Source organism: Haliaeetus leucocephalus, unplaced genomic scaffold (genome assembly GCF_000737465.1).
Source record: "Haliaeetus leucocephalus isolate CR32 unplaced genomic scaffold, Haliaeetus_leucocephalus-4.0 Scaffold555, whole genome shotgun sequence".
Lineage (NCBI taxonomy): Eukaryota > Metazoa > Chordata > Aves > Accipitriformes > Accipitridae > Haliaeetus > Haliaeetus leucocephalus.
The window spans coordinates 17867019-17879663 of NW_010972991.1; the positions used below are offsets into that span (position 1 = coordinate 17867019).

Consider the following 12645-nt stretch of genomic DNA (forward strand, 5'->3'; position numbering starts at 1 on the left):
TCTGCTAGTACAGGTTTGTGTGTGCACACATTTAAGCATTTGTATTCAGCAGCTTGTTAATTGCCTTGGGCCAGTCCACCATGTGGAACGGTGTTCAGTGCAAGTAGCTAGACGGCATCTATCTTCATTTTACTGTTTGTGGGAATCTGCTAGAAATGACCGTGTTAATCAGAAGGCAGTTGATGTATTTCCTTTCAAAAATATAACTAATAGCTTTTAGTATAAAGCAAATGACAAATTGCAAGGAAAACAAAAGATAATTACATCACTTATTTGTAATTTAGGATGAAGTAGTAAGTTATCCAAATCTTTTGGAAATGGGCTTTAGGAAATGCTGGCTTGGTTCAGCAGGTGCTAAATGTTCAATTACATGTCTTGGATGGTATAATCAGAAGACTTGCTTATTTCTGCTTTCATCTGCACAGATTCTCAGTGTGACTGGCACAGAAATAATTCTGCATTTACTGGGGTGGGGGGTGGAGTGTTTCCCCCTCACGTGAGCTGTTGCTGCTAGACAAAAAGTCCAGGGATGCAGCTCAGTTCTCCCACTGTATTCTTCTTCATCTTTTTCTTTTAAGCAAGAACTCCTACCTTTTGCTACAGTTGGGTTTTGACCATTCTATTCTGTTTTGCCTTAGTCCCATACAGTCATTGGAACCTTATAAATGATAAGAGGAAGAAAGCAGCAGTTATCTGTTTCAAATTACTATTGCACGTTCTGCTTTTCTCATTGGATTTTGGGATAGGTCCTCATCACTCAGCACCTTTCACATTAATGGTAAAGTGTCAGACAGTCTGTGAGGACAGCCTCATAAGAATTTCCATTGTATCTCACTGCTTAATAGTAATTTTTCTGTGACTCCTGTCACATTTTTGCACTTTTCTTCAAAACATCCGATGATGGAGATTCCACAGGCTCTCCAAGCCTGATTTTCTTAGTAAAATTGATTTTTCTAACATTAATGTAAATTCTCTTCCTACACTAAATTCTTACTGCGCTATCTTCAGCGGACATAAAGAATCTTTTTGCTTTGCAATATCCCATTCCATATTTGATGATTTTTAAGCGCACTTTCACTCTTACCTCTAAACAAACCTAGCACTTCCAGTTTTTCTTGACAAACTGTATCTTTAGACCTCTGATTCTCCTCTTCTGGATTTCCTTCCAGTTGTTCATATCACCTTTGGTTTTCTCCAGTTTGAATATAGCAGTGAAGCTGAAGTATTACTACTGCTGAGTTAAATGAAAGGGTGATCCTGCGTGTAAAACTGACAGTTACCTCTTTCTCAACATGTTATTTTTGTTTTGTGTACTCTAAAACACATAACCTTCCCCACCATACTGGTATTTTAAGCAATAAGGCTTCCCTTAAGAAGAGACTAAAACTCATTACCCTTGTGCTGCATCTTAGTCATTTCAGGCCATTTTTTTCCAACTTCTCAAGACTAGTACGAGTTCTGCCATTCTTGCAACCTTGCCAGATTATATCAGCCTGAAATTCAACACACACATTCTTCTCCTTCAATCTTCCAGGTTAATGAAAATGTTGAATATTGGATCCAGGGCATACATCTTGAAATTCTTCACCCTATACTTTTGCAATTTGGGGAGCAAAAAAACCTAGTGGCAACTTCGATGTTTTCTATTAGTTTTACATGAAGCTAATAGTAGTTCTCTCTAGTCCATTTTCAGTCTGGACAATTGCAACCTGTTTGAGTGTCATACAAGAAAATGTCAAAATTTTGTTCAAGTCAGTGCATGACATCTGCTTCTCCCCATCCTCAAGGCTAGTTATCTTGTCACAGAAGAAAATTAAATTGACGTGATTTCTATTTGAAAAAAATCAATGTGGACTCTATTTCCTGCATTTGCTTTGGTGCCTACAACTTCCGAGTTTTCAGGAAACTAAAGTTCAGTTCACTGGTCTTTAATTTTCCAACTTCTTGGTTTAGACCTCTTTAAAGATTGTCATTGCAGTTTATCTTTTTCCAGTTTTCTTGATCTTTTTTTCCAGACATCTTTTATGAATAATTTCAAAAATTATTATTAGTCACTCTGAAACTGGCCCTGCTGAGATACTTTTCAGATCAGCTCATGTAAGCACACTCAAACCTGCTGTTTTCCTACAGATCTTATTCCTTTGTCACCAGTCACCTGGCTCACAGTTGATCTTTAGTGGCAACTGAAGAGAAAAAAATTGAGCAGACCTCCAGTTTCATCTGCTGGCTGTCTTTCCTTTTTGTTAAATAGCTAACTGATCCATTTTGGTCTTCCCCTTACTAGCAGTGTACTTATAGAATAATTTCTTACTGACTTTGATGTCCCTTGCTTTTTGTCTCTTCTATTTTAACCTTTCTGATTTTGTCCTGACACCCTCATGCTGTTCTTTATACCCATTCATAGTAACCTGACCTACTTTCTATTTTTCTTAATATTGCTGCTGCTTCAGTAAAGGAAGCTTTGTTGTTCTTTTACAACATTCTGTCTGTCTCCTGCATTGGAAGAGTTTGTGCTTGTGCTTTGATAGTGTTTCCTTAAGGAAGTGCTAGTCCTATCTTTTTCTAGATGTAAGTCTTGTAACCTACCAGTTTTCTGTGTTTATTGAAATCCCTCTTCTTCTGGCCCGATATTTTTATTTGGATACTCTTTATTCTTTACTCAGTATTCTGAAGCTTCTTGTTTCATAGTTTTCGTACCAATGTAAGCTCCTATCTTGATGTCGTCAATCAGTTTCTCCTCTGTAACCACTCCCTTCCATTCCTTTTTGTTGCTTTATGTTTAAGGAATCCAGTAGCCTTCATAGATACCTTTGTTGTATGCCTTCTGGTTTGGTAGTTAAAATTGCCCATAACAGTAAAATTCAGTGCCTCAGATGATCCTGCTAATTGCTCAGAGCCCCATGAAACCTGATCTTCCTGCGTTTGTAATTAGTACACACTCATACTGTGAGACTGTTACTGTTCAATTTTTCCTTTTTAATCCATAGGTATGTTCCACATTCAAGTGCTCCCTTACTCTGTTGCTCTTTGTATAATGTACCTCAGAGCAAGTGTATGCATTCTTGTTATACAAAGTGCAGCATCTTCTCTGCCCTTTCCTTGCCTGTCTTGCCTGAACAAATAGATACTTCAGTTTATTCCAAAATGAGAACTACCCTACGAAATCTCTAATTGAAATCATAATTTAGAAAGCACAACATGTAATAAAGTTTTCACCTCATTTTTTGTCATTGTTTTTGCAGTAGCATATTCATACAAAAATATTGTGATTATCCTTTTAGTACTCCTTTTTGTGTTCCTCCTTAGATGTAGTGAGGATTAATTTAGCCTTATGGCAACCATTAAGATAGCAACCGATTGTTACTTTGTAATTATGTCTTAACCAAGAACAATGACAGATGAAAGTGCGTATCCCTGAAAAGCCATGTCCCTAGAGAGTAAATGAAATGCACAAAAAATAGGGACTCTATAAAACAGTGATCTTTGAAAGCCTTTCATGTTCATTTGTGATTTGCACCTGGTAAGTTTGAGGCAGTTACATTTTAGAGTTATTTCAGACTTGAACTATCAGTAAGCGTTTTGGTTAGCAGATTTCTCAGTAAATAGTAGCACAGCTAAGACTCAGGTTTGCTAAATATTTCCTGTCTCAACAGCTTGTCATGAGAGGGTGCCAGAGCAATGGAGTTTTTGCTCTCTCCTCTTCCCAGGCTATGTTTGGTGAAGACTGCCTTACTGCAAGATGTTCATGGCTCTGTTACATCAACCTCTGTTTCAATATGTCTAATAATCTGTGAAGGTTTCACTCTGTATTGTTCAGGGGAAAGATGGCTGGGAATAAGAAGTGTCAATTTGATCAGATGTGGTAGTTCTTTGATCCTGAAAATTGTCTACTTTTCCAAACTGTGTAAGCTGGAGTAATGATTAAAAAAACAAAAAAGCTACTCGATGATTTAACTCTTCTAACTAGAGGCTGAAAGTAAATGCTTAGTTGCTGGATGGGAGGACTTCTAACTTTGAAGAAGTTGCCTAAAGTTAAGAAATGTATAAATTTGCTTTGGGATAAGGAATAAATCATGACACAGAATATGGTCTCTCTGGAAGAGAGCAGGGTACATATTCCTAACTATTTTATGTCAGTTCTTCCATCCTTGCAGCAATGTATTATTGATGACAATAATATTCTAAAACCCCTTTCTTCTTTTCTTCTCAAGATTCACAATCGATATGAAGGCAAAGACATTTCAAAGCACAAGCGAAACTTGGCTATAGCAGGTGGTGTAACCTTATCTGTAATTGTTTCTCCAGTTGTAGCTGCAGTAACTGTAGGTAAGCAAATATTACTATTTTGTGTATTGGTAGCACCTTGCAACCAGAACTCTATAAGCAATCATAAATAAAACAGCTGAGAAGTCCTACAGTTGCCTTTTATAGGTGAAGGAACTGAGACAATGAGGAGTCTGAGGTTTTACATTTATTGGGGCAGAATGGAGAATACAGTACTCCAGGAAATGCTGCATTAAAACGAAGAATTAAAAAAATTTTTTATTTTGCAAATAGAAGTTTCCACATTGTCATATCTGGCTTTTAAAATTGAAGTATTTAAAGCTTTTTTAAATCACTGACCAAGAAAAAACTGTTGCCACAGAGTCTATTCATGTTTGAATAACTTAATATCAAACTTTTCTCAACACAGAAGAAAAAATACAGTCTCTTACGCTTAAAATTATGGTAGTTGACAAACTATTTGTTATGCTCTAGGAGTCAGAATTCTATCACATACTCTCATAGGGATTGGTGAGGATAGCATTTGAGGAAAATCTGGCTGTATGTTACAAAATACTTGTCTCATCTTACCATGTAATTTCAAGATCACTGTAAACAAACCCTGATTTATTTTTTTTTGATAGGAGTGGACTTGCCCAGTGCTGCCTTGCTTCTCCTTTGTTGCAGCACAGGCATCTTTATAATAGCACAGTAAGCTGCCGTGGATAACTGATTCGCATTAAGACCCACCATTTAGTTTTAAGCTGGATCAGTCCCCTGATCCAATTCATCACGCAGTTGTGTATGCAGTGTTCCCCCTTGTGCCAGAAGTAATGCTCAGAGAGGAATGAGTGGCCTTAGGAAAAGACAGGGCCGCTTTTAGCAAGTGATGGTTTAAATTAGCCATGAAGCTGTGGCTCTAAACTGCTTGTTAACAATGGTGGACCACTGTGCAAATGCAGATACATGCTAGTCATAAAACTCTCCGGTGTCTGTCTTCATTGCATTGTTCTCATGTGGTGAGCTGTGGTATCACACCCCTCTAAACTGGTAGTGGGACACAAAGTCTCAAAGATGTATTTATAGGTCTGCTTTACCTCATTCTTTTGAGCTGTTTCTTATTCCTGACCAGCAATAAAACTTGGCTTTTTAGAGAAAGCGGTTGGATTTTATTTCATGGAGTTTTTACTCTTTCCCCATTGCCATTAACACATGGCCTCCAGTCTCAGGGCATTATATGGCTTCCAAAGTAATGATCTTGAGAACATGGATTTGCTCCTTCAATGCTGAGGAATTTCTAGTGAAAGGGGCTTCCTATAACTGGACCCCTTCTTTCAGGGTAGACTGAGGAGCCTTTGCATTGGGTCTGCTGCTGTCCTGGCTTTTTCAGAATGTGCAAGCTTGCCATTTTTCAGTCTACTGTTTTTCTGTACCTTCTGTGTATGTCCATCAGCAAAGCCATAGAATGGTTTAATTCATATGCCAAAGGAGTAACTTCCACAGTCCACTAGAAGTGGTGGGATGGATGTGTGTGTATATGTATGTGTGCTTTAGCCCACAGTTCCTTTCACTGCTTTCCCTTAACTCCTGCCGCCCTGCTCCAGAGAATTGTTTACTTTTAAGGAAAACTTGTATAATTAAAACTTCTAAATTCAATCAGTGTGACACAATAAATATGAAAGAACCTACAGTAATAATAATAATAAATTGATAGCAAAGCCCTGTCTGACTTCAGTGTACGCAAAATCAAGCCCTGTATTAAATTAGTAGAGGTACTAATATTTTTAGTTGAATAATATTTGAAATAGGTCTCTGCTATTTCTGCTTCTCAGGTGGAACATTATTATAGTCCTCAATGGAGCTTACATGAACTTTTAAAGTACTTTCATTTTGTTTCTAAAAGATGTTATTGACATACTGGAAGTATTAATACATCAAGTATTAAGTGTCTCTGCCTACCAATGCTGATGGAGGACATTCTGCCTACTGAAAGTGCTTTCCTGTCATTTCACCTTAGTGTTTTACCAATATTTCTTAATTTTGCTCCCTCCTGATTTCTTTCAAGTGTGAAATACTAAGTGATCATAGAAAATGAAATTGCTATTATGAAAGGCTCTAAATTATAAGTCACATTTAATGAAAGACTGTACTTCCCTCTGTAGGTATTGGTGTTCCTATTATGCTGGCTTACGTGTATGGAGTTGTTCCAATTTCCCTCTGCCGAAGTGGAGGCTGTGGTGTGTCAGCAGGCAATGGAAAAGGTGTCAGGATAGAATTTGATGATGAAAATGATATAAACGTTGGTGGAACAAATGCAGCTGTAGGTAAGAAAATTTAGTGTTTCATTTTCTATAAATATGGGCTTTGTGACTTATATTTGATGCCCTTAGATACTAGAGTACTTATTTGCAGTTTAGGACTACTTCCACTTGTTGCTGGAAGACCAGCTCTCAGGTGAAGGTAGCTTCTCTGTGTTCGTGTTGTGCTGTAATACAAGCATTAAAGCTTTTCTTGCCTATTTTAATCAAGGCCAGACTCTAGTCTTTTCTACAGGTAAAAGTTTTAAGATAAAATTAATGCTGCTTTTTCAGAATCCTGTTTTGTGGAAGCTAGCTAGCTGGCTTTTTTATCTGTAATAGGGGGAACTAAAAGCTGATCTGATGCTTTATTTCTTAGTTACATGGCAATATCCTTTGTGGTGGGGTCTCTGTGTTCCTTCACTCCATGTTACCTGTTCTATCCATGGTTAACTTTGGTATCTTAAGTATGTGATATCAGGCAACTCCAAGTGAGGTCTCTTTTTTTGGTGGTTGGTTTTTGGTTTTTGTGTTTTGGTTTTTATTTTGACAAAGTTATCTTTTTGTGACAGTATGTTTTATAAATCCTTTTTCTCAGCATAATTTCAGGAAAGGTTTCCATGGTCACATTCAAGAAACTGCTGAGTTCTACTTCCATAACTGATAAGCCTTCTTTATTTCTGTCTAGATACCACTTCAGTAGCAGAGGCACGTCATAACCCTAGTATAGGTGAAGGAAGCGTTGGAGGACTGACTGGCAGCTTGAGTGCAAGTGGTAGCCACATGGATAGAATAGGAGCCATTCGAGACAACCTAAGTGAAACCGCTAGTACTATGGCCCTGGCTGGGGCTAGTATAACAGGGAGCCTCTCAGGAAGTGCAATGGTTAACTGCTTTAACAGGTAAGAGACATGTTTTCTACTGTACAGTATCCTGCTCTACATGTAAGCAGAGGAAGTGGCGTTACTAAGATTTTTTTATGTTTTTTTAAATTGGCTCCTTTTAAAACGAACTGTCTCTGGGAGATAGAGACAGTTCATCTCTGACAAACTTGCTGATTTCCAAGAGATCCTGCCAGACCACAACCCTCAAAGAAGAGTTTGAATTCTTTTCAGGATGAGTGGGACCTGAGATGTTGTTCTCCTGCTTCCCAGGAGAGCAGCCTCTACCCAGGAGTCAGAGGGAGGTACCTCGTGTCTAACAAGTGTCATGTTCTCTGGTGCATCTCATCCCAAAGTCAGAACTCCTGGCTTGTTCAGTAGTCTACAAGTACCATGCTGTGCCTTCAAAACACCTGGGTGGAGTGTGGATTCAAAATGGACTTAGGCAGGAGGGGAGGCAGCTGGGCACCTAGCCTTGCCAAGATGGCAACTTCTTGTTGGTTACGTGCCTAATGCCTCCTGTGAATTGGGGCCTTACTATTTGTTGGCTGTCCTGCACCCTGAAGAGAAAGGGAATGTCTGGAAAGGATTGTTAACATTTAGGGTTCAGGATGGATTTTGTTCCTTAAATAAGGTGCTAACACTGCTCATTTTCTTGAGTAATTTGGAAGTCCAGGCTATGTAGAATAAGGAATGTAGGATTACCATTAAGAGTTCCCTTATGCTGGGACAGGTGTTTTGAGCTATGACTGCTGAGTGAGTGTCATGGTTTAAGCCCAGCCAGCAACTAAGCACCATGCAGCTGCTCACTCACTCCCCCCCACCCAGTGGGATGGGGGAGAGAATTGGAAGGAAAAAGGTAAAACTCATGGGTTGAGAGAAGAAGTTTAACAGAACAGAAAGGAAGAAACTAATAATGATAATAATGACAATAATAATAATAAAAAGATTGGAATATACAAAACAAGTGATGCACAATGCAATTGCTCACCACTTGCCAACTGCTGCCAAGTTAGTTCCCGAGCAGCGATACCTCCCAGCCCCGCTCCCCCCCATTGCTATACTAGATGTGACGTCCCATGGTATGGAATAGCCCTTTGGCCAGTTTGGGTCAGCTGCCCTGGCTGTGTCCCCTCCCAACTTCCTGTGCCCCTCCAGCCTTCTTGCTGGCTGGGCATCAGAAGCTGATAAATCCTTGACTGTAGTCTAAACACTACTTAGCAACAACTGAAAACATCAGTGTGTTACCAACGTTCTTCTCATACTGAACCTAAAACATAGCACTATACCAGCTACCAGGAAGACAATTCACTCTATCCCAGCCAAAACCAGGACAGTGAGGTTTACCTATCCTATTTTTAAGAGCTGAGAGTGGAAAACAAAACAAAAAAAATGCTTCCAATTCACTGTCAGAACATAGGTAAAGAAGGCTTTGGAAAAAAGCCTATAATTTTTTCTGCCTTATCTGCTCAGCCCAACTTAAGATTGCTCAGGTTTCTATTATTCCTGTTGCTGTTGATAATAATACAATATAAAGCAGAGTACAGAACACAGTTCTCTGCCTGTTATTTGATTAGTAATAATTTTGCAGCTGGAGAAACATGGGAACTATCATGTCTTGAGCTTGTGTACCCTTCTGATTGTTTTTTTCCATTTTTAGAGTACAGTACAGTAACTGCAAAATAATTGTAGCTTAGCCTGGAAGTTGTTCTTGTAAACCTCAGGGAGGAAAGAATCCAGAACCTCTGGTTAACACGCAACACTTGACTTTGTTGGGAAATTAGTCTGGTTTTGCTTTGGGGTGGTTTTGTTTGTTTCCTTGTTTTAAATAAAAAAATAGTCACTTTTGACAGTGGGAAGAGAGAACCTGTTTCAGTAGGGTAAATATGTGCACCTGTGTTGGAGTAACTAATAAACTCTACTTATTACTGAATGGTGAAGCTCTACAAGGTGATACTAATTTTCAACTAGTGTGCTTTAACTGTAGTTGCAGTATATGCAACTCTTTTTCTTTCTCTCCAAGACTGGAAGTACAAGCAGATGTGCAGAAAGAACGATACAGTCTGAGTGGAGAATCTGGCACAGTTAGCTTGGGAACAGTTAGTGACAATGCCAGTACCAAAGCAATGGCAGGATCTATTCTGAACTCCTACATCCCTTTGGACAGGTAAGAGAAATGTGGTGAAAATAGAAGATTAATAAGCCTTGCTTATTAAAGGATATTCTAAGCATGCCTTAGCTGTTCTACTTTAATGATTACCCTTTGAAACTGCAGATTTCGTTACAAATTAAATTACATGTGACTGCTTACATTTTGCCAAGGTTATTTCCAAAAAGGAGCACTGTCGCTGTAGCTCAGTAAAGTGTTTGGTCTTTCAGACTTTGTGTTTTTCTTTGGGCTGTTTATTTGATTAAACACTTCTCTAAAACAAGTTACATCTCTTAACTTTCTTTTCCTATGTATCTTGGAAAGCAGCAAGAGTTTGTTTGCTGTGTTAGCTGGCTTGTCTTAGATGACCACTTACACTTTCGGATTCTTTCTTGTTCTAGGGAAGGCAACAGTATGGAAGTGCAAGTGGATATTGAATCAAAGCCAGCCAAATTCAGACACAACAGCGGAAGCAGTAGTGTTGATGATGGCAGTGCTGCTGGTCGTAATGCCGGTTGTTCATCGGCCTGCTTGCCAGAAAGTAAATCTAGTGCCACCAAGTGGTCCAAAGAAACAACAGCAGGAAAAAAATGTAAAGGTAAGCTGAGAAAGAAGAGTAGCATGAAGATAAATGAGACAAGAGAGGACATGGATGCTCAGCTGTTGGAACAACAAAGCACAAACTCCAGTGAATTTGACTCTCCCTCTCTTAGCGATAGCATTCCATCTGTAGCAGATTCTCACTCGAGTCATTTTTCTGAGTTTAGTTGCTCAGATATGGAAAGTATGAAAACTTCCTGTAGCCATGGTTCCAGTGACTATCATACTCGCTTTACCACAGTCAATGTTCTCCCAGAGGTGGAAAATGATCGCTTGGAAAACTCTCCACAGCCAAGTGGAATCCCTGTGCCTATTCCAACAGCCCCAAGCACTGATGTTCCACAGCTGAGTTACATTGCTGAGGAAAGCATTAATAATGGATCTTCGACAGATGTAGATTTAGGTGTCGGTGAAACACTGAAAGAAACAAACAACAACCATTCACAACATGCTGTGGAATTGAGCACTGCTATTCAGACTGAAATTTAAGCCTGTAAGTGCTGCAAAAATATATTTACCACTGAAGAACCCTGTCTGAAAGCTGGTTGAATTACATGTGACTTCTGTAAGTTTCAGGTGACCAGCAGAAGCAAGGTTTTGATACAATTGCATTTTATATATACTTGTCTGATAAGGCAAAATACTTCATATGGATCTTAGACCTGTGTGAAGAGACATGAAGGCTTTAACCAAGTGCATTACAGCAGTACAAATATGTCCATGTTTTGTATTTTTGCCACAACTTTGCTTGAAAGCATATACTTGGTGTATTTAGATAAAAATTGGTAAAATCTTAGTATGTTAAAAGCTGAAATGAATAATATGTCCTGCACTGTTCACTTGGAAAATATGGGGTTTGGGATAAATGGGTGTTAGGTGAGCGTTAGTGACTTAAAACTGTTCTTGTGTGAACTCTATTTAAGGGAAGCAAAATTTTTGCAGAGACCTCTACAAACATATTTCAACAGTGAATATTTGTAATGATAATTTTGTTTCATAACTGGACACACTGTATTTAGAAAGCATGTAGAATGAACCACCTATCTTCAGATGGATGTAGCCTGTGTCGGAAGCATTTGTATGTGTGTACATTTTGAGCAAGGTTATGGCATTTTACATAATTTTGAAACAGAAGAAATTGGTACTTAATATATGGTGGAATGGAGACGTCACCTGTGAAGAACAGTGGAGTTACTTATTTATTCATGCAACCAACCATGCAGCAGCTAAGGCTACTATATAGTGTGTAAAAACTGTAAAATAACAATCTGGTGATTTATAAGCATTGTAGAAAAGCAGATGCAGTCACCTTTCATTAGGGGGAAAAACGGTGCCCCATCAATTCTTGGTGCCTTTGGAAAAGACTGGGTTTGAAGTGCCTGGTCGTTTGAGGATTTTACTGTAATGTTTTCCAGAATGTCCTCTTTGGCCACCTTGGATCACAAAAGAAAATTCTAGTGAATAAAATGACTGTGGTAGATAAATGTATAATAATAATAATGAAGTATTAGCCTACCAAAGACTCACTCAGGCTTTAGTGGACATGACATCTCTTTGCTAGACATGCATATCTTCAGTCCCAGAATCAAAGTGCAGTGCAATGACTGCCCAAGTGCAAAGATGGGTTCCAAATATGCTGGCTTTTTTCTTTTTCTTTTGCATATGGAGGATGTACAGCTGAACACAAGCTGAAGTTGGCCAAAGCGCCTGCACTGTTAATGTTTTTTTGCTATGTAATTCACTAAAATGAAAAAAAAAAAAAAATTGTGAATATCAGAATATCAGTTAACAATGTTCTGTCTTGTATTTCATGTATTGCCATTATGGTGCTACTGGAAGTTTGGTTGGATGAAAAGAAAATGCCATGAGCTACAGTCCTCATCCATGACTTATCCTCACCAGTTTCAGTAATATGCTTATAACACTAGTGCCAGTTATGTTATTTGGTAATGCTTGTTACAGTATTTGTATATTTGCAAATCAGTTTTGCTCAATAATAAGCGTGTAAACTGCATATCTGAAATAAATGTCTAAATACTGACTTCTAGTGGTCCTTTGTTTAGTGTGCTGATTAGTCTTAGAAGACTGCGTATGTTCCCAGAAGGGGCTTTTTTTTTTTCTGAAAGGTGCTGCCTGCTGTCATCTCTTGTTGCCTTTAAACATTTTTATTTTGTTAGGTGTGCTTTGGAAGTTGAATGCTCTGATACTTTGAAATATAAGATCTAAAGTTAGTTGCATTTTGTACAAGACTTCAACGCGATTTCTTTTCATCTCACAGAATAGCAATCTGAGTGGCCTGTAGGGCAGGCAGGACAGTAAATGGTTTTCTGAGGGGATGCGGCTCTGGTATAAGCATATTACTCTTTAAACAAAATTGCACCATCTTGGCACAAGCGGGCAGGCTTGTGAGCTTGCTGAGATTGCTGAGCTAAACTCAACCTCTACTTTCTCCATC

General features: G+C 38.6%; 1 protein-coding gene across 2 annotated transcripts in view; it reads left to right on the forward strand.

Moving 5' to 3' along the window:
* Positions 1-12231, forward strand: part of RNF19A (ring finger protein 19A, RBR E3 ubiquitin protein ligase) — a 65114-nt gene extending 52883 nt beyond the window's left edge. For both annotated transcript variants that reach the window (XM_010577040.1, XM_010577041.1), the window contains 5 exons: positions 4212-4326; positions 6426-6587; positions 7249-7462; positions 9465-9608; positions 9992-12231. In XM_010577040.1, coding sequence (XP_010575342.1) covers positions 4212-4326; positions 6426-6587; positions 7249-7462; positions 9465-9608; positions 9992-10679 — 1323 coding nt within the window. In that variant the 3' untranslated portion in view covers positions 10680-12231. The remainder of the gene's footprint in view (positions 1-4211; positions 4327-6425; positions 6588-7248; positions 7463-9464; positions 9609-9991) is intronic.
* The last annotated feature ends 414 nt before the right edge of the window (positions 12232-12645 follow it).